This window comes from Anolis sagrei, chromosome 3, assembly GCF_037176765.1.
Source record: "Anolis sagrei isolate rAnoSag1 chromosome 3, rAnoSag1.mat, whole genome shotgun sequence".
Taxonomy (NCBI): domain Eukaryota; kingdom Metazoa; phylum Chordata; class Lepidosauria; order Squamata; family Dactyloidae; genus Anolis; species Anolis sagrei.
In genome coordinates, this window is record NC_090023.1 from 26,117,390 (window position 1) to 26,142,274 (window position 24,885).

At 40.1% G+C, this 24,885-nt stretch overlaps 1 protein-coding gene across 1 annotated transcript in view; it reads right to left on the reverse strand.

The window, feature by feature from the left end:
- Window positions 1-3,609: 3,609 nt before the first annotated feature.
- SLC35F2 (solute carrier family 35 member F2) overlaps window positions 3,610-24,885 on the reverse strand; it is a 33,247-nt gene continuing 11,971 nt past the window's right edge. The window contains exons 2-8 of the mRNA XM_060771005.2: window positions 24,673-24,848; window positions 22,658-22,785; window positions 20,999-21,158; window positions 17,667-17,823; window positions 12,013-12,065; window positions 9,457-9,611; window positions 3,610-5,046 (exon numbers count right to left, since the gene is read on the reverse strand). Of these exons, the coding sequence (XP_060626988.2) occupies window positions 4,798-5,046; window positions 9,457-9,611; window positions 12,013-12,065; window positions 17,667-17,823; window positions 20,999-21,158; window positions 22,658-22,785; window positions 24,673-24,848 (1,078 nt within the window). The 3' untranslated portion in view covers window positions 3,610-4,797. The remainder of the gene's footprint in view (window positions 5,047-9,456; window positions 9,612-12,012; window positions 12,066-17,666; window positions 17,824-20,998; window positions 21,159-22,657; window positions 22,786-24,672; window positions 24,849-24,885) is intronic.

A 24,885-nucleotide genomic window follows, 5' to 3' on the forward strand; every position in this document is an offset into this window, starting at 1 on the left:
ACAGAGAATTGGGAAGCCCTGACCCTTGAATGCTGTAACTGGAGGTCAGCTGAGACCAACAGTGCTGTGTTATTTGAAGAGGCACAAATGGAGGGTAAAAAGAGAGAAAGGTGTCAAAAGGAAGATGCATCAAGCAAACCCTGACTGGGATTGCCTTCCATCTGGAAGCTGTGGAGGAACATACAGATCCAGAATAGGTCTCTACAGTCACCTTTGGACTCACAACAAGACCCTACACTTGAAGGCAATCATACTCAGATACGATTTATAGCCTATGATGATGACACTGTAGAATTAATACCATTTGATACTACTTTAATTGCCATGATTTAATGATACGGGATCCTAGGTTTTGTATTTTGGTGAGGCACCAGCACTCATTGGCAAAGCAGGCCAAAGACCTTGCAAAACTACAATTCACGTGATTCCAAAGTATGTCAATTAAAGTAGCATCAAACTTCATTAATTCTGCATCCCTACATCATGGAATTCTTTAGTTAATTTGGACCCAAGGCAAATTTACTCCACCATCTGAACCAACTTCTGTATCTAATTCTTGTTAGTAGACTTCCAAATTCTAGAAAAAAGCAATAAAGATTGTCACACAAGTCAGAACTGTATTCACTCTCATTTTTAAGAGCACTGGTGAGCTCAACTGTTCTGCACACTAGAGTGTTTTTTTACCTAGAGTTTGGGGAGTCTTTTCCTATGCAATTCTGCAGTATTTCTCATTTCACAAACATGAGATGACTTAGAGCTTCTTAGATGAAACAGAGCCTTTGGGTGTCACCTGGTGACCATTAGATGGTACTACAACATATTGGCTGCTTTTTTGCGATTTCTAGGTCTACTAATACACAAAACTTCATGTGTCATTGCTTTCTAACAATGTGTTACTCAGGGTAAGAGTGTTTTTTTAATTAGGAAAGTAAAATCAGAAATTATTATGCTTGTTTTTAATGATCGTCCGTAATTTATTATTAGCGGCTTTTTAAAAAATGTATCATTTTTGTGAAATTGATTAGATTGTGAAATAATTTGATGGAAGGGAGTCTAAGGTCATTGCCTCCCCACCAAGTCAACTTCATGGGGTTCATGTAAGAATAAAACAGGAGTTATAGCTATATATCAATGAAGTTTTTTAAGCACAGTGGAATAAAAATATGAGAAATAAATAAGTTCACAATGGTATATGCATATTGATTTCATTTCAGACAAAATGATATGAATTTATTTTCATGTTTCATATGCTATAATACTGTTTTAAAAATTGCACTGTTTCTCAGCATCATTTCCTGGATAATATCTTGTTATGGGTAGAAATGCCTTCATTTTATACAAACACTTCTCCTTTAAATCAGGAATGGGCAAAGTCCAAACTTTGGATTATGTAATAATAATAATATACTTTATTTATATGCCGCTCTATCTCCCCGAGGGGACTCAAGGTGGATTACAGAATACATATTCAATGCTGTTATACAACTGACAAGCACAGACAATACATAAACAGAGGTAAAGGCTTTTCCATCTTTTCCCATCTCCAGCATCTGGAAGCTGTGCTCAACTCCGGCCATGGGAGGGTGCTGTTGCTCCATCTTCCATGCCGAGGAGTTTTGTTGTCTGTAGAAGCCCTCCTGATCAAATCACCGGCATGTCCTCATGGGTGCCTTTTATTACCTCCCCGCTTAAAGCAGTATCTATTTATCTACTCACATTGCTGTTTTTGATCTGCTAGGTGAGTAGAAGCTGGGCTGACGCTCAGGAGTTCACACCAACCCGGGCTTGAACTGTCAACCTTTCAATTGGCAAGATTTTCTATAGCTGGTGGTTAATCTGTTGTGCTAAAGCATGACCTTTGTGTGGAACGAATAGTATTTTGTGGTCCTCACCAAAAAAGTTTAAATATTTTTTCCCTATAATGCCCACAAATGCCCCCTATTGAATGGGTGGGAAAATCCTCCATAGTTATGCCACACCAGATATTTGACAGCCAGGAAGCCTGAGGTCTCTCAAAGTGATAAAATACCCAGGGTGGACAAAAATATAGGGAAATTGTCCCCATGGCCCTAAAGGGTACTGCAATAATTTGAGGATGACACTTTGATCTTTACTTTACTTTTGCAGCGTGGGGACCTGGCCCTCAAAGGTCCCTCTGGGGGAGTAATGTGACCCCATATTCCCTGGCAATTGCACATCACACTTTAAAATATAGTTAGGCATCTTTCTGGTGAGAAACAATGGCTGGCATTCTGTTTAGCAGGTTAAAAAGATCAGAGATTATTGGCTTTCTTGTTCTTGTCATTTCTGACCAATGATGACCCTATTATAGAAGTTTCTTGGCAATTGTTCAGAAGAGGTTTACCTCAAACAAAAGTGTGGACTGCATGCAAACCTTTCCAAATCAAGGTAGACTGCAATGAAACATTAGCAGACCAAAAGCACCCCAGATCTTAACCTAGTGAAATGTGCAACACTGCTCTGATTCCTGTGGCTGAAAATGTAGCCTAATAACAACTGTTTGGTGATTGCACAAGATCAATTTTAACCTGCGTGTGTGTGTGTGTGTGTGTACGACTGCTCTAACTGGAGGTCAACTGTGACAATCAGTACTGTGGAATTTGAAGGTGCACGAATTTGAAGGTGCATGAAGAAAGAGAGAAACGTGCCAACAGGAAGGGGCGTCAAGCCAACCCTGACCAGGACCACCTTCCACCTGGAAACCAATGCCCTCACTGTGGAAGAACATGCAGATCCATAATGGGTCTCTACAGTCACCTATGGATCCACCGCCAAGACCTTACACTTGGAAAGCAATCATACTTAGCCACGAGTTATAGCCTATGATGATGACACTGTAGAATTAATACCATTTGACACTACTTTAACTGCAATGATTTAATGATACAGGATCTAGGGTTTGTAGTTTGGTGAGGCACCAGCTCTCATTGCAACAGAGGATAAAGACCTTGCAAAACTACAACTCACTGTGGAAGAACATGTGGGTCAAAACTAGGGCTCTACAGTCACCTATGCATCCACTGCCAGGACACTACACTTGGAAGGCCATCATACTCGGACAATGAGGGATCACCAAGTAAGTCAGAGAGAGAGAGGTAGATAGACAGATAGGCAGATAAATAGAGAGATAGAGAGATATGTGAACAAAATTATGGTGTTGCTGGTGAACCAAGTGGGGCAGAGTTCTATGGAACCGATTGCCCATTTTGCAGAGGTGGGACCACAAAGCAAAAAACCAAACATGAATTGCTCACCTCTGGCAAGATATACTAGAAATTGAGATAATAGCCCTGAAACCACACAGCACTCCAATTGAGACATTTGTGTGCCTCTCTCATTCTCCAGGAGACTGCTGTTGCATGAAGGAAAGGTATTCTAGCACTATATGAAGGGGTGTAATGTTTTGCCGTGTGTGTGTATTGTGATCTGCCCTGAGTCTTCTCCAGGGTGAGAAGGGTGGAATATAAATACTGTAAATAAAGAAATAAATAAGTAACTGGATACTGCCAAATGAACCCCAGAATCCATGCTAGATGGGACATTCCAAAAGTTGTAGTCGCCCAAAAGTAACTTCTTCAACCTCTGATCTCAATGCCAAGTTGGTCTGTAATACAAATATTTATTTTGTTTCAATTATACATCTGATTACACCAAACCATGAAGAAAGTGCCACTTAAAGCATCATCTTGAAATCCTAGTAATGCAAACTGTTTAGAGTTCAAGGGTATAAATCATATATTTCACTTTTTAGTTGCCAGAGTGCAATCTATATATTTGGCTATTTATTATTATGGTAAAGGCATCTCATTTTTCCAAGGAGCTGATTATGCACATGTTTTGCTGACCATATACTGAAAAAGGACACACAGAATAGGCACAGTCTATATTTGAGATGAAAAACAATTCAATGAGGTCCAAAATTTTGGTAAGAAGTGTACAAAGGACTCGGGAGATGCTTGTAATTGAGATGGGATCACAAGATGATCACAAGATCAGCATCACTTGTCAGTGGAACTGGATGGCCATCCGTCGAGGGTACTTTGAATGCAATTTTCCTGCTTCTTGGCAGGGGGTTGGAGTGGATGGCCCACGGGGTCTTTTCCAACTCTAGGATTCTATGAACTGATTGGAATCAAACAATCTTCAAGTGTTATGCACTAATGATTGCAAAGATTCTGGATAGCCCATGCAAACGAATGGCATAAGAGCAGGAAACACTACATTTCCTTCCTAGTCATCCTGGTCTGGAAGCAAGGATTCTTTACTCTGCACAATTGTCCTTCTAGTTTCCAGAGTTTCTGACCTGATTAACAATTTGATTTAATGTTAAGTGTTTACATTCTCTCCCTTTCTTTTCTACCTACTGTATTCATTGTCTTATGGTTCTTTTTGTCAAAACATATCTCACAGTAGTTGTTAGTATAAACTTTCAAAATAGGAAATTAATTCAAAATAAGCCATTCATTTATTGAGTTTTCTTTCACTACAGACTTCGCTTTCTAGAGAACAACTGTTAGTCATTGTCCTAGCAGTTTCTACTTTTCTATTCTCTGGCAACTCTACAGACAGATCTTCGGTGAATGTTGATTCAATACAGAGGATGCAACCATAGATCCAGTTCTCATTATCTTGTCGTGGAATTCCAGACTTTGGCTTGAGCACAGATTCCACCTTGGTATCTCTCCAGTTTATCCACCCTAAAAACAGCATTATGTTCATTATCTCTTGTTTACTGACACTTCCAAGGCAATTCCAGCAGCTGAAGGGCTCCACAATTCACAAGGCTGTAAGTTTTGTAGCTGATGTTTCCTTTGCCTGACCTTCGTCTCTGTTGAGTTGTGGAGGCAAGGTGACTGGCGCATCCCAGTGGTTCTCCTCAATCTTTAAGGCGAGATTGTCAAACCCCGTGCTGGTTGCCAATGGCAGGCTAGTGGCAACGGCCTCAATGGTACGGGTCGGAGTGGAACAATACATGATGAAGCCCACCATGATGACCACAAAGGAGAGGAGATACAGCACTGAAAACTGACAAATACAAAGGAAAGGTGGAAATAAGTAATTGGAAAGCAATTCTCCTGTACAAATACAGACAAAGCATGACATATACTTTGGACATTTTGAGTTTAATTGTTCTCAAGCCAACTTTGAATTATGTTGACTCCATAAATGAAAGACTTCCAAGTGTCCCTATTCTCAACAGCCCTGCTCAAGTCTTGCAGACCCAGACAGCCATGATTTCTTTGACTCTTTGGCCAGCTCGATTATTTATTAATTAATTATTTATTAAGAGCATTTCTATCCCATCCTCGTCTCCAAAGAGGGACTCAGGATGGCTACCAGCAGGCACCAGTCGGTGCCAAACAAAACACAGCATAAAATAAATGTAACCTACATTAAAAACAGTTATAAATACATTAAAACAATTCACCATTACAAGTCATCCTCCAAGTCAATCCATAATCATCACTGAGAAGGCCCTGTCTCTCATTCCCACCAAACGTGATTGTGATGGCAGCAGGACCGAGAGCAGGGTCAATCTTAAGGTCTTTGGGAGTTCATAGAGGAAGATAAGTTCAGACAGGTAAGCTGGGCCAGAGCCGTTTAGGGTTTTATAGGTCAAGGCCAGCACTTTGAATTGTGCTCGGAAGCTAATAGGCAGCCAGTGGAACTGGCGTAAAAGGGGAATTGTACGCTCCCTGTACCCCACACCTATGAGCAACCTGGCTGCCCAGCATTGGACTAGCTGGTGCTTCTGAACAGTGTTCAGAGGCAATTCAATGTAGAGTGAATTGCATTAATCTATACAGGATGTAACCAGAGCATGGACCACCATGGCCAAGCCGACCTCCCAAGATATGGGTGAAGCTGGTGCACAAGTTCATTAGCATTGAATAGCCTTATAGATTCAAAGCCTGTCTGCTTCCTGCCTGGGGGAATCCTTTGTTGGGAGGTGCAACAGGCCCCGATTCTTTCTTGTCTGGAATTCCCCTGTTTTTGGAATTGTCAAAGCTGAGCGTCAAAGCTAAGATGCATCACTTATAAATAGCAATTTAGAATGTGAAAAAACATACAGAGAGAGACCTCTTTAATTCTTTAATACCCTCAAAACATAGAAAAAAATTCTGGCTAACTTTGTCTGAAAGAGATAAATGATCACAGCAGAAGAAGCATCCAGCTGTCTGTAATTAGTGAGATACTGGACAAGGTGTCCATGACACGAGGAATTTGTTCTCATCTCAAGGTTTCAAAGCCAATGCAAGCTGGGGAGATACCAGATTATCAGCATCTCATGATGTTCCATAACATCACGAGATGTTAACGAGAAAGCCACTCAAGTTAGAAAACAATTTATAAAATCTTTCTTTCAAACATAATTTCCAACAACATAGATAATATATCCTTTTCAGCCTGATCTGTTCTCCACATGGGCACTGCTACCATCACCCTTTCCTTACACTAATCTATAGTTTAATGCTATAGTTTAACTATAATTTAACTATTATAGGTTTTAATGAGATACATTTTATATGTTCCCATTTAGTAATCAGCCCTGAGTCCCACGGGATAGAGATAAATACATGTATATGCAGTATGTATGCTAAGGTAAAGGTAGAGGTTTCCCCTGACATTAAGTCCAACTCTGGCGGTGATGCTCATCTCCATTTCCAAGCCACATAGCCGGCGTTGTCCGTAGACACCTCCAAGGTAAGGTGGCCAGTATGACTGCATGGAGTGCTGTTACCTTCCCACTAGAGCAATACCTATTGATCTGCTCATATTGCATGTTTGTGAATTGCTAGGTTGGCAGAAGCTGGGGCTAACAATGGGAGCTCACCCTGCTCCCCAGATTTGAACTGCCAACCTTTTGGTCAGCAAGTTCAGCAGCTCAGCGGTTTAATCCACTGTGCCACCAGGGGCTCCAATATGTATGCTACCACAGGCAAAAAAAGAAACCATCATGGACTGTTGTCAAGCCTTTGGAAGATCAATATGCTCAGCAGCTCAAAAGAAAACAAAAGGCTTTTTTGATTAATAGAATTCTCTCATCAGGTGACTGACAGAAGTGAAGGAATATGGAAACTGATGGCCTAATCCTCGATTATCCTCACAGTAAGGCATGCTGTTTTCCCCAAAAGCCAGGTTCGGAGGTTCTGCCACTAATTAGCTTAATGTGTCCGCCTTGGATTCACCTCTTTTAGGAGGCACAATCCCATCAAGCAGCTCAGACCATAAAGTTATAGGAGTTTCGCCAATGTTCCTGTAATTATGTGGGATTAACTTGCATAGTTAATAGAGGGCACCAGGTCAAAGAAGCCTGTCTTAATTCATGGATCTTGGAAAAATTATGACCATGTTAATATAGTGCCTAAAAGGGTTCAAAGGTCTTGAGAGTAAATATATTTCAAAGCAGATATGGAGGAAATTCGGCTTCTGGATAATAAAGGGCTTAGTATTATGAGGGGGAATAGAACCCAGTTTATTAAAAAAAAGAGAAAAAATACTGTTCAAAAGGTTAAGTATTGAAAGATTACAACTCCAGTTTCATTATATAAGCATGTTGTCATATCCGTCTCTCAGCATCAATATAAGAATTCAGTTTAATACTGAATTTGGGGAGCATCCCTGCAAGGACAAATAATGTCAGGAGACAGACTCTAGAAAGGTTAACTTTATGGACTACAGTCCACAAAATCCCCCATCCAACATGCTTGCTAGCCATGGTGGTTGAGGATTTGGGGAGCTGTACTGATTGCATTAATTTAAAGGTTTCATTCCAAAAAGTCCTTTTTAACCTTGACAATTATATGTTTTAAATTGTTTTTGTGTTGTTAATAGTTTAATCCCATTTTAATCTTGATTTTTTGTTTTTTAAAAAGGATGACCCCTGTAATTGCAAGTCAGGGTGAGCTCAGGACTGTTAGCCCTAGCTTCTACCAACCTAGTAGTTCAAAAGCATGAAATGTGAGTAGATCAATAGGTACTGCTTCGGCGGGATGGTAAAGGGGCACCCCATGCAGACATGCTGGCAAAATATGATCAGAGATGTCTACAGACAACAGGCCCCTCAGCATGGAAAAGTGGAACAACAGCACCTCCCCATGGCTGGAGTTGAGCATTGCCTCCAGATGCCAGAGATGAAAGGGGAAGGCCTTTATCTTTGTCTATGTATTGTATGTCATTGTTGTTCACTGTGTAAAAGGCATTGAATTTTTGCCTTATATCTGTATACTGTAATCTGCTCTAAGTCCCTCCGGTGAGATAAAGCAAAATATAAATAAAGTGTATTATTTATTATTATTATTATTATTATTATTATTATTATTATTATGTCCTCTCTAAGTATTTTCTAGGTCCTCCTGCATGACTCTATGCCATTCTTGGACCAGAAGTCCTTCATTTCAATACAGTTTCATTATTATCTGTGGTTTCATGTTTCCATTGCAGCCCCTGGTGATGCAGTGGATTAAAGCACTGAGTTGCTGAACTTGCTGACCAAAAAGTCACAGGTTCGAAACCGGAGAGTGGTGTTAGCTCCCGTTGTTAGCCCCAGCTTCTGCCAACCTAGCAGTTTGAAAACATGCAGATGTGAGTAGATCAATAGGTACCACTCCGGCAGGATGGTAACGGTGCTCCATGCAGTCATGCCAGCCACATGACCTTGGAGGTGTCTATGGACAACACTGGCTCTTTGGTTTAGAAATGAAGATGAGCACCAACCCCCAGTCGGACATGACTGAACTTAATGTCAGGGGAAAACCTTTACCTTTACTAGTGTCCACTCAGATGTCCCATGGCGGACACTAGTCGCCAGGGTGAAGCACAGGAGGAAGCAACAGAAGTTCAACTCTTAACTGTGCTTTTGCTTTGTGGTTCTTGAAATACTGGGTTTGACCATTCAGATTGTTGACCCTGACTCTACCCATTTTGCCTTTTGATTAATATTTTTAAATGTTTCCATGCCAAGTCTATTCATACTTCTCCCACAAATATGGGGATCGTACAGTATATTAACTATATTGAACTTTTTAAAATTCAATATAATTTTATAATTCAATAAAATGTGTAACCTATGTTGAGTCATGGTTTTGGGGAAAAGATTAGATATAAATGAAACTGTGTTGTTGTTTGGTTGGTGGAATACAGTGTGTCTAGAGGTGAACCACATCCCCATATCAGTGATTCTCCGATTCGAAGAAGAAGAAACAATCTGGAGAATCCTTGTGGGTGCTTTAGGGACTGTAATACAAGAATTGCCCTCCTTTAGGAAGGGACACAAGATGTAGATCTTTAGTTATTTCTAAATGATGCCAATGAATATTTATTTATTTACTTTATTTGTATACCGCACTATCTCAGCCCGTAGGCGACTCAGTGGACCATTATAGTAACTTTCAAAACTAAGCTGTCCCAAATGATGATTTGACTCTGTCTCACCTTGTAACCAAACAAGAAGAGCCCAAAGAACAGACTGTAGAGATCTGCTGTCAGAATCCCCAAGTTGACCGAAGTGGCGCTGGTGACTTTGATCACGACTGGCATGAAGCTGTAGAGCCCAAACATGCAAAGGGCAAAAGCCAGGAACAGCAACGCTGAAAAGACAAGGCAGCAGCTTAATATTTAAAGACAGTGAACACTAAGTAGGGAAGAGAAGGGCAAATACTCTCAGGAGCCTTTAAGCTCAAGTACATACAAGGATAAAAGAAAGTAATGAAAAATATCCCCACTGGGCCAAACCGAAGGTCTATCCTTTCCTGTACTCAGTCCCTCCCTGGTGCCCAACACAATACTCTTGAGAAGAGCCAATAAGTCAGGTATTAAAGATGATAGCTCTTCTCCCCCAGCAGCTGGCATTCAGCACAACACATCATCTCATTAATGTGGTTAGGTAATTTTCTACTCTGGATGTAACAATTGTACTGGGAGTGGGGGGAGAAGAAGCGGAACTCTTCAGAAGGTAATATTTATTGATTCACTGGCTTCAATATATGACAGGTCAGCCCTCTTGCATGAGTGAAGACCTGGATTTCTGCCTAAAAGTGCTGCCCTGATTATGTCACCGGGGTACTTTTGCTCCCAGAGGTTCCAAACTGGCCAAAATGAATAACGGCCAATGATACATTAAACCCTTCTTAAGTTTAGTTCCCTTGATGGGAGTGATGGAGAGTCAACTGAAGAGGCAGCATGGAAGATTGCTGCAATACATCATCATAGAGCAGTGTTCCTCAACCTTCCTAATGCCGTGACCCCTTAAACAAGTTCCTCATGTTTTGGTGACCCCCAACCATAAAATTATTATCATTGCTAGTTCATAACTATAATTTTGCTACTGTTCTGACTCGTAATGTAAATATCTGATATGCAGGATGTCTTTTCATTTGTTGGACTAAATTTGGCACAAATACCTCATACGCCCAAATTTGAATACTGGTGGGGTTGGGCGGGGGTTGATTTTGTCATTTGGAAATTGTAGTTGCTGTGATTTATAGATCACCTACAATCAAAGAGCATTCTGAACTCCATCAATGATAGAATACAACCAAACCTGACACACAGAACTCCCATGATCAACAGAAAATACTGGAAGGGTTTGGTGGGCATTGACCTTGAGTTTTGGGGGTTGTCGTTCACCTTAATCCAGAGAGCACTGTGGACTCAAACAATGATGGATCTGGACCAAACTTGGCATAAATACTCAATATGCCAAAATGTGAACACTGGTGGAGTTTGGGGAAATAGACCATGACATTTGGGAGTTGTAGTTGCTGGGATTTATAGTTCATCTACAATTAAAGAGTCCTTTGAACTCCACCAATAATAGAATTGGACCAAACTTCCCACACAGAATCACCATGACCAATAAAAAATGCTGTGTTTTCTAATGGTCTTTGGTGACCCCTGTGACATCCCCTCGCAACCCCCCCCCCCAACAGGGATCCCAACCCCCAGGTGAGAAATATGGTCATAGAGGCTCATCTCTTGTTTGCTCAAAGATAGTTTGGTAAAGATGTATGAACTTCCAAAATAGATAAAGTGATACTGCTAATTGAGGAGAAATCCTTGATTCATTTTTCAAAAGACTGAAATGTTTTTATCTCTTTTGTTAGTTCAAAAAAAGATGGGGTATAAAAATGTTAGCTTTTGATAAATAATTGAATCACGTAATAATTGAATCAGAAGTGCAATCATTTAAAGTAAGTACTTCTTTTTTTATTATAGCTTCTAGTCGGGATAGTCATCTTTGTCTACCCCCTCCCCTATTTATAGGGAGCACTTAGGAGATTAAATTGAATGTTTATGTTATAGGCTTTTTGGCTTATGTAATAATAATAATAATAATAATAATAATAATAATAATAATAGTTTGTTTCTATTTCACTCTTCTCCCCGTGGGGACTCAGAGCAGATTACAGTATAAAAAGATACCACCAAACATTCATTGCCGAGACACACAAACACAAACAAAGGCAAAGGCTTCTCCTTTCATTTCCGGCTTTGGAGGCAGTGCTGATCTCAGGCTCTGAGGGAGGTGCTTTTCTCCATTTCCAAACTGAGGAGCCTGCATTGTCGCCTCCTGGTTGTGTGACCAGCATAACTGCTTTCAGCATCTTATGCCTTTCCCACCAAAGCAGTACCTATTTATCTACTCACATTTGCATGTTTTTGAACGGATAGGTCGGCAGGAGCAACCTAGCAATGCAGCATAATGTGGCAATGAATTCCATAAATCACACAGGGATTGAAAGTTCCCTTCTTTATGTCTTGTAAGAGGAAAAGGACATGTGCTTTATAGCACTGATTGCTAAGTGAAGAGTTGCTAGAATCAGTGTGAGTTTTCACTTTAAACTGTTGACTATCAACTATAAAATTCACCCTCTCCCCAATTTTGCTGTGCTTCTTACACAAGGAGTGAGAGATGCACATTTTGAAAACACTAGAGTAATAAAGATTAGCTTCCCAAAAGTTAGTACTGGGATTTCAGCATCCACTTACCAATTTTCCAGTTCCATTGAATATTGGCGATGTCTTTATGTTCCACAATGGCTCTAAAGGAAAAATGGGGAGGAAGAAGAAAAACAAGGGGGAAGGGGGACACTGACGTTAAAATGTGATGATGAAGTTTCCAGAATCCAATATACAACGTGAGCAAACAAAATAGATTTCTGAGGGACCCCATAGGTCAACAGGTCAACAGCCAGGGCATCAAATAGCACTACATTTCTGTTTAAATTTAAATTCTGTGGAATTCCCTCCCCAAAGACATCAGATTGGCCACCTCCCTCCTGTCCTTTAGAAGGAAACTCAAGACTTGGCTGTGGGACCTTGCATTTGACCATTGAATAGCGACTTGTATGAAGAAGACATAAGCAATTTTGAAGTCACAGTGAATTGACCCGAACCCAGATTTTAATTGGCGTGTTTTAACAACTGTTTATTTAATGTTTTGTTTTAATGAATTTGTTGATTGTTTTTATCATTATAATGGTACCAAAAGGTGTTTGCTGTGAGACTGCCCTGAGTCCCCCCGTGGGAGTGAGAAGGGTGGGGTACAAGTATATGAAATAAATAAATGTCTGTGTTCGCCCCTCCAACAAAGACTGAAATCACTGTATAACAGTGTTCTGAAGTCCCATACCAGCGAAAAATATCATGACCCATAAAGGATACCATGGTTGATGGTATCAAAAGCCAGTGAGTGTTCCAGTAGAACCAACAGGGACACACTCTTGCTCTCCAGTTGCCTGCATAAGTCACCCATAAAGGCAATCAAAGCAGCCTTTGTTTCATAACAAGAACTGATGCCATGTTGAAATGGATCTAGAGATAGTCTCTATTATCCCCAAACCTTTGGAACTGGGAGACCAACACACACTCCAGAGCAGGAATGGACAAACTTTGGCCCTCCAGGTGTTTTGGACTTCAACTCTCACAATTCCTAACAGCCACCAGTACAGAAGGACCCAAAGGTTAGACCTGTTACTGAGTATGTTTGACTCTCTGATTCCAAGACTGGCACCTATTTCATGCTATCAGCACTAATTTTTGAGATACCTAACATATGCCATATATTGTTCACCATATGCTTACCCATGATGTTGACTGATATCTGCTAGAGCTGATATGGTCTATTATCCAATGCAATTTTCTGTATCAGTACCCCAAATAATCCCAAGAACAGGCCTAAAAACCAAGGGCCCTTCCACACAGCCATATAACCCAGAATATCAAGGCAGAAAATCCCTTAATATCTGCTTTGAACTGAGTTATCTGAGCCCACACTCCCATTTATTCCAGTTCAAAGCAGAAAATGTGGGGTTTTATTCAGTTGTGTGGAAGGGTCCTAAGTCACCAAGAATGTTGTTTAATCATAGAATTAAGGAGTTGGAAAAGACCCCAAGGGCCATCTAGTCCAACCCATGCAGGAAAGCACAATCAGATGGCCACCTAAATAGAGGAATGTTTTTACCAAAATTTTATAGACAGTCGTCCTGTTGTCATCTACACATCTGGCATTGCCAGGTGCATCTACACTAGGCATGGGCAAACTTCAGCCATCCAGGTGTTTTGGACTTTAACTCCCACAATTCCTAACAGCCGCTAGGCTGTTAGGAATTGTGGGAGTTTAAGTTCAAAACACCTAGAGGGCCGAAGTTTGCCCATGTCTGCCTTAAAGCCTCCCCAAATTTGGATCGCTAGAGATTGTCCAATAATTATTCTGAATGGTGGAACTCACAACGTCTTAGGAAATTGTATTTAATATATTACTTTTTATTATTTTGAGTTTTTAAAATACAAAATACACCCAAAAATAGAAATATTGCCCAAGACAGCAAAACATCTCATGACCTGCAAAAGTCAATGTATTAGAAACAAGGTCAACATGTTCTTGTTAAAAGTAGCAATGTCACCAGTCATCACATTATTTCACAAAACAATATAATTGCAGCCTTGCTACAACCAAATGCAGCACAGTCCTATTTGTACTCATCATTGGTTACAATGTGTTTCTTTCATGTTCTACATCTAATGCTCATTTATCAACAACCTTGAAACCTACCTCCGGCTTGCCTCAATGAAAGCTTTGAAAAATCCCCCCTTCCTAGAAAAAAACATTTCCAGAACCCCCAAGCAAGATGCCCAAAAAGTAATCCACTAACTTTCTCAGTGTCTAACGATAACTTTTACAGAAATAACAGTTCACTATCTGAAAATAGTTCACCTAGGAAACCATTTAGGTCTGTATGTGTATGTGAAAACCTGGCTCTAGGGTCAAGACTTTGGAGATTACCTACAGTGCAATAATATTTGTTTGTTTGTTTGTTTGTTTGTTTATTTATTTACGACATTTATATGCTGCCCTTCTCACCCCGAAGGGGACTCAGAGCGGATTACAAGATATATATACATACAATATATTATATTATTAGCATAGAACAGTATCAGTATTATATATTACTATATTGTACTATACCATATTGTAATATTATTAGTAATATTACATGTAATATAAAATATATGATTATAATATTGTATTATTATTAGTATTATATTGTATTACATTATAATATTATAAATACTATATGTATATACAATATATTATATTATATTATATTATATGTAAAGCACAGGAGACATAATAGCTACATAATTATGCACAATGACTTTTGGAATGGCCCCAGACTACTATTGTGGATGACGTGATTTTTAATAGTGATTGTATTATTTTATATAGGTTGTTGTAGGTTTTTTCGGGCTATATGGCCATGTTCTAGAGGCATTCTCTCCTGATGTTTCACCTGCATCTATGGCAAGCATCCTCAGAGGATGCAGGCGAAACATCAGGAGAGAATGCCTCTAGAACATGGCCATATAGCCCGAAAAAAACCTACAATGATTCCGGCCATAAAAGCCTTTGACAATACAATATTTTATATATTTTTAATTCGCATTTAATTTTAATGTTAAATCTTTAATGTATTTTAACTGTTTGTTGTTCAAAGGCATTGAATAATTGCCATATATAAAGCTGCCTTGAGTCCCCTTCAGGGGAGAAAGGTGCGATATAAATAGAGTAAATAAATAATAAATAAATATGTGCCTTCACATGACAGTAGTCTCGCTTATCCAACCTTCGCTCATTCTACATTCTGTATTATCCAATGGAGTCTGCCTCCCGTCCTGAATAATGTCCAGGGTAGGAGAAAGAAAGAACCCTTGTCTGTTTTGATGCTAAATTCGTAAATACAGTAATTATTACATAACGTTACTGTGTATTGAACTGTTTTTCTACTCATTTGTTGTAAAACATGATGTTTTGGTGCTTAATTTGTAAAATCATGACATAATTTGATGTTTAATAGGCTTTTCCTTAATCCTTCCTTATTATCCAACATTTTTGCTTATCCAATGTTAGGTTGGATAAGCGAGACTCTACTGCACCTATCAACTTACGGTGCCTCCATGAATTTCATAGGGTTTTCTTATGCAAGGAATATTCACAGGTGGTTTTGCTAATTCTTTCTTCTGAAATATAACCTACAGCATCTGGTATTGGTTGGTGGTATCCCACTCAAGTACTAACCAGAGCTGACCCTTCTTAGATTCCAAAATCAGTTCTGGTACTTTTAGGCTATATACAGTCTTTGACATGACTTGTTATGTCCCTTCAAGTGTACACCAATTTATGGCAACGCTATCAAAAGCTTTTATTGTCAAGACATATTCTGAGGAAGTTTGTTATTGGCTTCTTCTTACCCTGAAAGAATGTGATTTGCTCAAAGTCATCATGGCTGATCAGGGATATGAACCCTGGCCTCCTGGCATTCCAGTCTCAACATTGAACACTACTGCATTACACTGGCTCTGATTCTTTAATAAGAACTTTGGTTTTATTAAAATTTAAACCATCATAAACTAATCCTTTTAGGGAAGTCAGCAATGTTTTACTTGAAATGCAATTTCTCTCTCCTTCTTCCACTTCTCCCCATTGTCTTCAGCTTCCTTCAATTACTACAAACTGAGTTCAAAGGGCAAAAGTAGCTTGAAATACAGTAGAGTCTCGCTTATCCAACATAAACAGGCCGGGAGAATGTTGGATAAGCGAAAATGTTGGATAATAAGGAGGGATTAAGGAAAGGCCCAATAAATGTCAAATTACATTATGACAGAAAAAGCAGTTCAATACATGGTAACCTTCGGGCCTGTAGCTGGGGGGGGGGGGGTTAGGGGTTCAAATTTTTCTGGTTAAAAAAACCCCTGGTTTACTCATGAAGTTTAACTAGTTAACCAAATCCCCATGCTGTCTATGACACAAAAAATTAAGAGTCCATCCAGAACTGCAAGCACTATCTCAAAACAAATATTGACAATTTATTCACACTGTCATTACTTGCAGCAATAGCCGATGTAGTGAAGCAACCAAGTTGTGGGGGGTATTGAATGCTCTCATTAAGGAGGCCAGACTTGGTGGAGGTGGTTGATAGGGGCGGAGCTGCAGGCTACTGAAGGCTGCTCTGCCCCCCTGCTGTTCTCTTTGCTTCAGCGTGAGCTAGGAGGCAGGTTTCAACCCCCCCCCCCCCCCGAAATTTTCAAACCCCTTCCGAAATTTTCAAACCCACACCCCCCCCCCCCGGCCCAAATTTTTTCTGGCTACGACCCTGGTAACGTTATGTTGTAATTACTGTATTTCTGAATTTAGCACCAAAACATCGCAATGCATTGAAACAGCTGTGGATCCGGGGAGATAAGCAGCTGCGTTGAATAATACAGAACGTTGGATAAGCAAAAGTTGGATACGTAGACTCTATTGTAAATTTACCCAGAGGAGAGGAGAATCTTATCCTTCCCAATGACTCAGATGAAAGCAACCTGCTACATCATGCTATCCAGTAAATCTGCTGAGAGGGGGTGGTTGTCCCTAATTCAGATTCTTTTTCCCAAAGTATTTTAAATTACTTTAATACTTTTTTGGATTTTGCATACTGGGTCTTAACATTAGTATGAAATTGTCTTCAGAATGGAGCCAATGCTACAGAAGGCTGATATTATACAACTGCAAAAGACTCAAGATCACTCTCCGTAAAATGATGACAACACAAGTCCACAAAAGCCAAATCCCAAAGCAGTCAACAATTAAGAATCCTTAATCCTGTGACAAGTTCCACAAAGACCAAGGAGATTATTTGCATGAATAACCATTTACAGGAGTTGGAAATCTCACGGATAGCATGATCAGCACATAAACTAGAAGAAGTCAGTACAAAAAAAAAGCTGAACATAAGCTTAATATGAGAAAAATTTAGATGCTCAGGCAACCAAATAAATGCCTAACCATCTTGGTCTGCCAGCTCACAACCCAGAGATCTCCCAGAATTTTATGTTTTCAAATAGCCAATCACACAAAGTCCAGGATGTAGATACACAAAAGAACAGGAGGAAGGCGAGATGAATGAGTGAGAGGTCTTCTAATTTGGTACTGAATTTAGAAATAAAGGGGAAATCTCTGGGTTGTAATCTGGTGACACTACACAGACTAAATGCAATGTGAACAATGGCACAACCCACCAATTCATGGAAGGGAAGAAATCATTCTGTGGTGTGGATGGTTTTCTTAATTTACAATGAAAGTACGTATAATAGGTCCTTACAGCTGCAGACCGCTGATAATAGTCCCAAACAAGCCCACCATTCCTAGAAACTCCACTCTGCTCAGATTTTTCACAATGTATTCCTCACTCACATTCGAAATCGCATACAACGAAGCGCCGAGGAGGACTAAGACATCTCCAATCACCACGTCGCTTCCTGTACAGAAGACATGAATTGGTTTTTAGAAAGGAAATCAATGTAAAGTAAAGCGAATGGGAATGTCAAGAGATAACAGTAGCCATATTTTTACAGGTATTTGATATCTTTTAGGATAATATTTGGTACCTACTAGTGAATTACTTATTTTTCCTTTTACTGAAGACTATTTCAAAGCAAGAAACTTTTAGTATTCCTTGCCTAAGAAAATCATATGAAATCATGGGTTGCCATAAGTGAACAGGCAACTTGAAAGCAAAGAGCTGCACAATAAGCTGCTAATATACAACTGCAGTGCGTGGCTGAAAAGTTGGCATGATGGAGTCTGCTTGATACTTTTAAATAACTGCAAGAGAATGCTAGTATCATAGAATTGGAAGAGACTACAAAAATATATCATCAAAGCACTCCTGACAGATGACCATCCAGCCTCTGTTGATAAACCTACACAGAAGGAGTCTTCACCACATTGTGGGGCAGTATATTCCATTGTCAAACAGCTCTTACTGTCAGGAAATCCCTTCTAAGGAGAGCCACAACTTTCATAGAATCCTAGAGTTGTAAGAGATCACAAGGGCCATTCACACAGCCCAAAATCTGGATGAGAATGGGACACACATGACCAGCCCTTCCATTAGGCAAGGTGAGGTGTTCACCAGGCAACATTATTGCCACCATCAAACATTTGGGATACATGGATTAAGGAAATGATTTGAAATACATACTTTTTGTGAGAAGAGTTTATGCTGTTCCTTGTGTTGGCCACTTTAAGAAATCCCCTGAAAAAATCTACATTGGAGTTACTCATGACACAAACAACACTCTGAGAGAAACCTGAGAAATGTGAAGGGTTGTTCTAAAATGTCAGGTTCTTTCTCTTTTCCTTGTACGTCAATGTCCCAATTTAGCTCTCCAGGGAAGTCAATAAATTGATTGCGGTAAGAGCTGAACCAAGTTCTACATCTCAGAAATTTCCTAAATGCATGCTAAGATTATATTAGCTTTTTTTTTTAGGGCAAAGGCACAATACGATACACGTAAATTGCACTCATTTTACTAGGGCTTTTTCTATAACACGATCCAGCTGAGTAATCTTAATCTTGAATTTAATAAGAATTCAATACGTAAATTGCTGCTGTTAAGAAAGTTGCATGCTCCTCCACCGGCTGGCAGAGCTCCTGTCCCTTTTAACAAATGGAAATTCAGCAAGGGAATCATTTAGCAGCACATTGCCAGGAACCAATTGCTTAGAGTGGTAGTGGGGTCTCCTCTGGACATCTTCAAAAAGTTGCTGGACAGCTACCTGCTGGTGATGCTTCAGCCCGGTGGTTCTCAACCTGGTGGTCCCCAGATGTTTTGGCCTTCAACTCCAACAAATCCTAACAGCTTGTAAACTGGCTGGGATTTCTGGGAGTTGTAGACCAAAACACCTGGGAGCCCACAGGTTGAGAACCAGGGGTTGGACTTGATAGCCCACAAGGTCCCTTCCACATCTATGATTTGATGATTTTAGGAGATGCTTGCTCCCCAAAAGGGGCTGGATTTTTACCTATCATGCTTGATCATGGAGACTAGGGTGCAGAACAATGGCTTCAAACTACAGGAAAGGAGATCCCACCTGAACATGTGGAAGAACTTCCTAACTGTGAAAGCTGTTCAGCAGTGGAGCTCTCTGCCCCCGAGTGTGGTGGAGGCTCCTTCTTTGGAGGCTTGGAAACAGAGGCTGGGAACCTCTGGAGAGTCCTGATCATGATCATTCTCTTGTGGCAAAGAAACAATCACAGGCTGAAGCCCTACAGCAATTTTCCTGCTACTTGGCAGGGAGTTGGACTGGATGGCCCACAAGGTCTCTTCCAACTCTATGATTCTATGATCAATTTTCAGACAATGCCGTCCCTTAATTAACAGACTGGTTTCAACTAGGAACAGTGGGGGAGCCATCCAGATGTTGTTAGACATCATCTTTTACCCAATCTAGATAGTATATCTAATAGTGAAGGAAAATTGGAACTACAATCCAATGATACTGTATGAACTCCATATCCATAGGGGATCAATTCCAAAACCTGCCACTGATAGTAGTGATCCTTATATTTTGACTATCCTTGAACAAGGAGCCTACCATAGCAGAATACTAGAGGACATAGAAAGACCCATGTACATTTCCAGGGAGGAATATTTTTGGGATTGCGGGTGAATGATGTTGTAGGCATTGAATCCATGGCTAAGTGAGTCATAATGTATCAGTAAGGCCAGAAGGGCTCCAGGGAGCTACGGTCCTCCAATGTTAACTTTGCCAAATTATGAATCAACCAGTTATTTTCCATTCCTGTTTGATTTCACACTCTCCGACTACTCCATAATAGGAAAGTGAATAGGAAATCAGCAAGGTCTTCCCCTTCCATGTCATTATATTTAGCCACTCCTGATCTAATGTTCCTTACTCAGCCCTACACAGCATTCTCATTGCAAGATACCTTTTTTTTTTTTGGGGGGGGGGGGGGTTATGGGATATTGGCACAAGTTGGGACTCCACTGCAGAAAGGATGCAAAACTCAAAACCAAAGTAAAACAATTCAACTTTTTTAAAAAAAAATACAGAATAAAGCCAGAATAAAAACCAAAGTACAATTAAAAATGAGCAGTGGCACAAACATCTATAAACACACTAACCCCATTTTTAAATCTAGGAGAATACGTAGATTTCATCTGGTGCTGAAAAGACCAAACATAGGCACTGAATGTTCTCTAGAGGGAACATTACACAATGTGAGTGCCAATGCAGACAAGATCCTTATTTTCACAAGAAACAAGGAAATCCACAGGAAATAAGACAAAACTGTTTTCCTTTGCACAAAAGCCTCTTGGTTCAAGAAACACTTCCAATCATCCATAAACTTAGTTCCTTGGGAACCAAGCTAAAATATGTATTTCCACATTAGTGACTTATATACTGTAGATTTGAGAATTTAAAGAATATTTAGAGAACCTCTGTAGTTTGCAGTTTTTAACCATGTCCTGAACAGACCTTTTAATTCAAAATAAGATTATTATTTCTTTCAAGCAGACATACTAGTTGGACATTTTATTTATTTACACTAAACTTTCAGGTGCTGGATAGGTTCCTTGTTATAATATTTGCACACTTCACAGATACATATTGCCCAGGCCTCACCTTCACCATCTGGTCTCCCAGCTAATATATCTGCACCAACCATGGTCCCTACTCCCAACAGGCAGACAGCAACAGCAAGAAAATGGATCAGTTTGTATCTTGCACGGAGGAGGAACCACGATAATGCCATCAGCACAGGTATCCCAAAGCAGTCTAACAGCTGTCATGGACAAAAAGAAACAAATCACCATCATACACAGCCTCGTAATTTCTTATTATCACATTGACACTCAGATAGCAAAGGTTCAGGACTCACAGCCTGACCAGGGTAAACTCAGTTGAATGGCCAAAATGCCCAATCAAACTAGACTCAGTGGAGACTAAAGGGGATCCTGCAAATCTCTTGGGAAGACAGGCGGACAAACGTCAGTGTGCTGGAAGAAGCAAAGACCACCAGCATTGAAGCGATGGCCCTCTGCCATCAACTCCGCTGGACCGGCCATGTTGACCGGATGCCCGACCACTGTCTCCCAAAGCAGTTGCTCTACTCCGAACTCAAGAATGGAAAACAGAATGTTGGTGGACAGGAAAAGAGATTTAAAGATGGGCTCAAAACCAACTTTAAAAACTCTGGCATAGACACTGAAAACTGGGAAGCCCTGGCCCTTGATCGCTCCAGCTGGAGGTCAGCTGTGACCAGCAGTGCTGCATAATTTGAAGAGGCATGAATGGAGAGTGAAAGAGAAACACATGCCAAGAGGAAGGCGCATCAAGCCAACCCCAACCGAGCCCACCTTCCATCTGGAAACCTATGCCTTCACTGCGGGAGAAGATGCAGATCAAGAATAGGGCTCCACAGTCACCTACAGACTCACAAGACTTCTGACCCTGGAAGACTATCCTACTCGGCCAATGAGGGATCGCCTAAGTAAGTAAGTAAGTAAAGGGGATTTTAAGTCCCTTTCCAGATTCTTCACTGGGAATTTGGTGTGACTTAAGATTTTGTGAATTACTTCCTGATGTCTTCCTGGTTTACAATGTTTTGACATGGAAAACAAAGCTTTTGAGACTTTTAAATAAATAAATAATATTCTTTATTTATATTCCACTTTATCTTCCCAGAGAGACTCAGCGGATTTCAATACACATATAAGGAAAACATTCAATGCCATTTAAATGACCAATGACATACAATACACAGATAAGCTAAAGGCCTTCCCCTTCTCCATTTCTGGCATCTGGAGGCACCGTTCAACTTCCAGGCATGGGGAGGTGCATTTTTTCCATTTTTCATGCAGAAGGATCCTGCTGTCAGTAGACATCACGGATCTTTTAGTTGAAATGTCTGCATGCCTTCCCACCGAAGCAGTACCTATTGCTCTACTCGCATTGCATGCTTTCAAACTGCTAGGTAGGCAGAAGCTTGGACTGACAGTGGGAGCTAACCCCGATTCGCGACTTTGAACTATTGACCCTCCAGTCAGCAACCTTTCCTGCAGCTAGTGGTTTTAACCGCTGTGCTACCACAGCCCCAGTAGCACAGCTTTTTTTTAATTTATTCGTGAAATATAGTCAAAACTCATTAAAAAATTAGGTAAACTTTGTGTTGTATAATTTTGAAACATTTTGCAAAAGCCTGCCCTTCACTTTATGCCACAATACATGTGTTGCCACAATACATGTGTTGAAATTTCCCATAAGACTATGCATCTTTTTTACCTGGACACTTGTTATAGTCGTGTATTGGTAAGCTTTTACAATGGTGTAGTTAGCTTCAACGTCTGCCAGCCCAAGCAAAATATACTTCCACCATTTCTTCTTCAGGATCTGCAAGGCATTGTCACCATCTGGAGGGAAAATAAACACACAGGTAAATGTCTATGAAGTTCCTCAGCAGAAGTTCTACTTTTGCATTCCACCAAAATCTAAAACGTTGTTAAGTGGGGTATGAGAGAAAGTCTTCCCTATGGATCCTTCTAACACTTAAGCATTCCTAGAAGGACAGCACTAATTAATGAATGAGTTACTTACTTAGTTAATGAGTATCCTTTCTTTCTCTCAGAGAAAGACACAAACCAGCTCAGAGAGAGTAAAGAACAAAGTACACAAACACCCTACTTGATACAAAGTTTTTAAGAATAATAATAATAATTCTATATATTTATCTTGTCAGAAGTGAGTTGAGGATACAGTTAACATGTATTTAAAAATGCAAAGTTTAAAAACTTTGGCATTATGCTAAATAATAATAATAATAATAATAATAATAATAATAAATCTTAAATAACAATACTTATCTCCCTGGGTGAGATAAGTAAATGGAGAAGTATGTGTCTGTGGAGGAGCTCAGAAGGGGCAAACAATGGGATTGAGCCTTCATTAAAGACAAGGGAAAGATGCACACAAGCACAAAGCAACACTAGCCCTCATGTGGTCATGTTGGTAGAAACAAGACCCAAAGCAAAATAGAGTGGGACTATGATTTTCCTCGATCTAGACACTGTACTATTGATGCAGCCTAGAATTACATTGGTTGTCCCAGCTACCGCATCACACTATTGACTCATGTTCAACTTATGGTCTACTAAGTCTCCTAGATCTCTTTGACATGTACTTTACTATTTTCAAGTGACGTGTCACCCTTCCAATCAAAATCACAAATGCCAAACACGCAAATACAGAGGGCTGATGTCACACCCCAGGCCTGAAGCCACCTATGATCATAGCAGAGTCCAGAGTATAAGCAAACAGTTTATTGCAAAAACACACAAAAGATATATAGTAAAAAAGCAGAAATAAGGTGTAGAATCCAAAAAGCCAGCAATGAATTATCTGTTTAAAAATCCAAAAGCAATACAATCCAAAAACAGTCCCAAAATGGAAAGGCAGCTTAAGTCCATATGCAAAACTTGAACAAGAATACAAAACATGACTATGGAGAACTCCCAATAGACTTAAATCCAAAACCAAGACTTGAAACCAAAGAACTCAAGCTTACTTGAAAGCCATGTAGTCTAAACTGAAATCAGAGTGCCCGTTTGCTCCTAATAAACAGACATGAAAGCATTATGTCTGCCCTGAAATTTCTACCTCCCACTAAGCCTTGTTGATCTTCGAAGCTGGCTATCTGCTTGAAAGCATGCTTCCGTGATTGGGTCAGTATCATAAGGTGCTTTCCCAGGAGAGTTTCTTATGAATTTGTCTTCACTAGACTCCTTATCTAGAGAGGATGATACCAACTCCTGTGGCTGGCCTTGAGATTCAGAGGCAATTATATTCTCAGGCCCTGCATCAGAGCCTGCATACTAATCTGAAACGGTTTCACTTTCTTGGCCTGAATCAGAATGAATCCCAGGAAAGCCCACAATCCCACCAGACTCTAAGTCATCAGTGAACCCATCAGCCCCTAGCTGCTGTGACTACTGCTCAGCTACAACAGCTGAGTATACTGACAATGAAAACAGAGCATGTTCAGTGGAAATTGAATGCTATTGAAGTGGATATGCAAAACCAAGAAGGACCCACCATAGACAACCTGGGACCCTCCAGACATTTTGAAAGACAACTTTCATAATTCCCATGCTGGTTGGGACCTATAGCAATTGTAGTCCAGATAAAACCAGATTTTCTGCCCTAAGTGGATAGTATAGTGCTCTGGTTGGTTGGCTGGTTGGTTGGAGCACAACACAAAAACACTATCCACTACATTATTTCATTTCAAATCCCAGTTGTACCTTTCCTGAAGACCAGAGTCGTCGTGTATATAAGAAAAAGCAAACAATAGTTGATGAAACTTTGTAGCATGGGAGTGTTCACACTGTATTTGTCAGCAAGGAATTGGCTTGTCACCGCCGTCCCACAGATGAACAAGGAGAGTACTTGACCCAGGGCAAGCGTTTTCACCATATGCCTGCAAATGTAAAAGAAGGATATGGTTTAGTATCTCC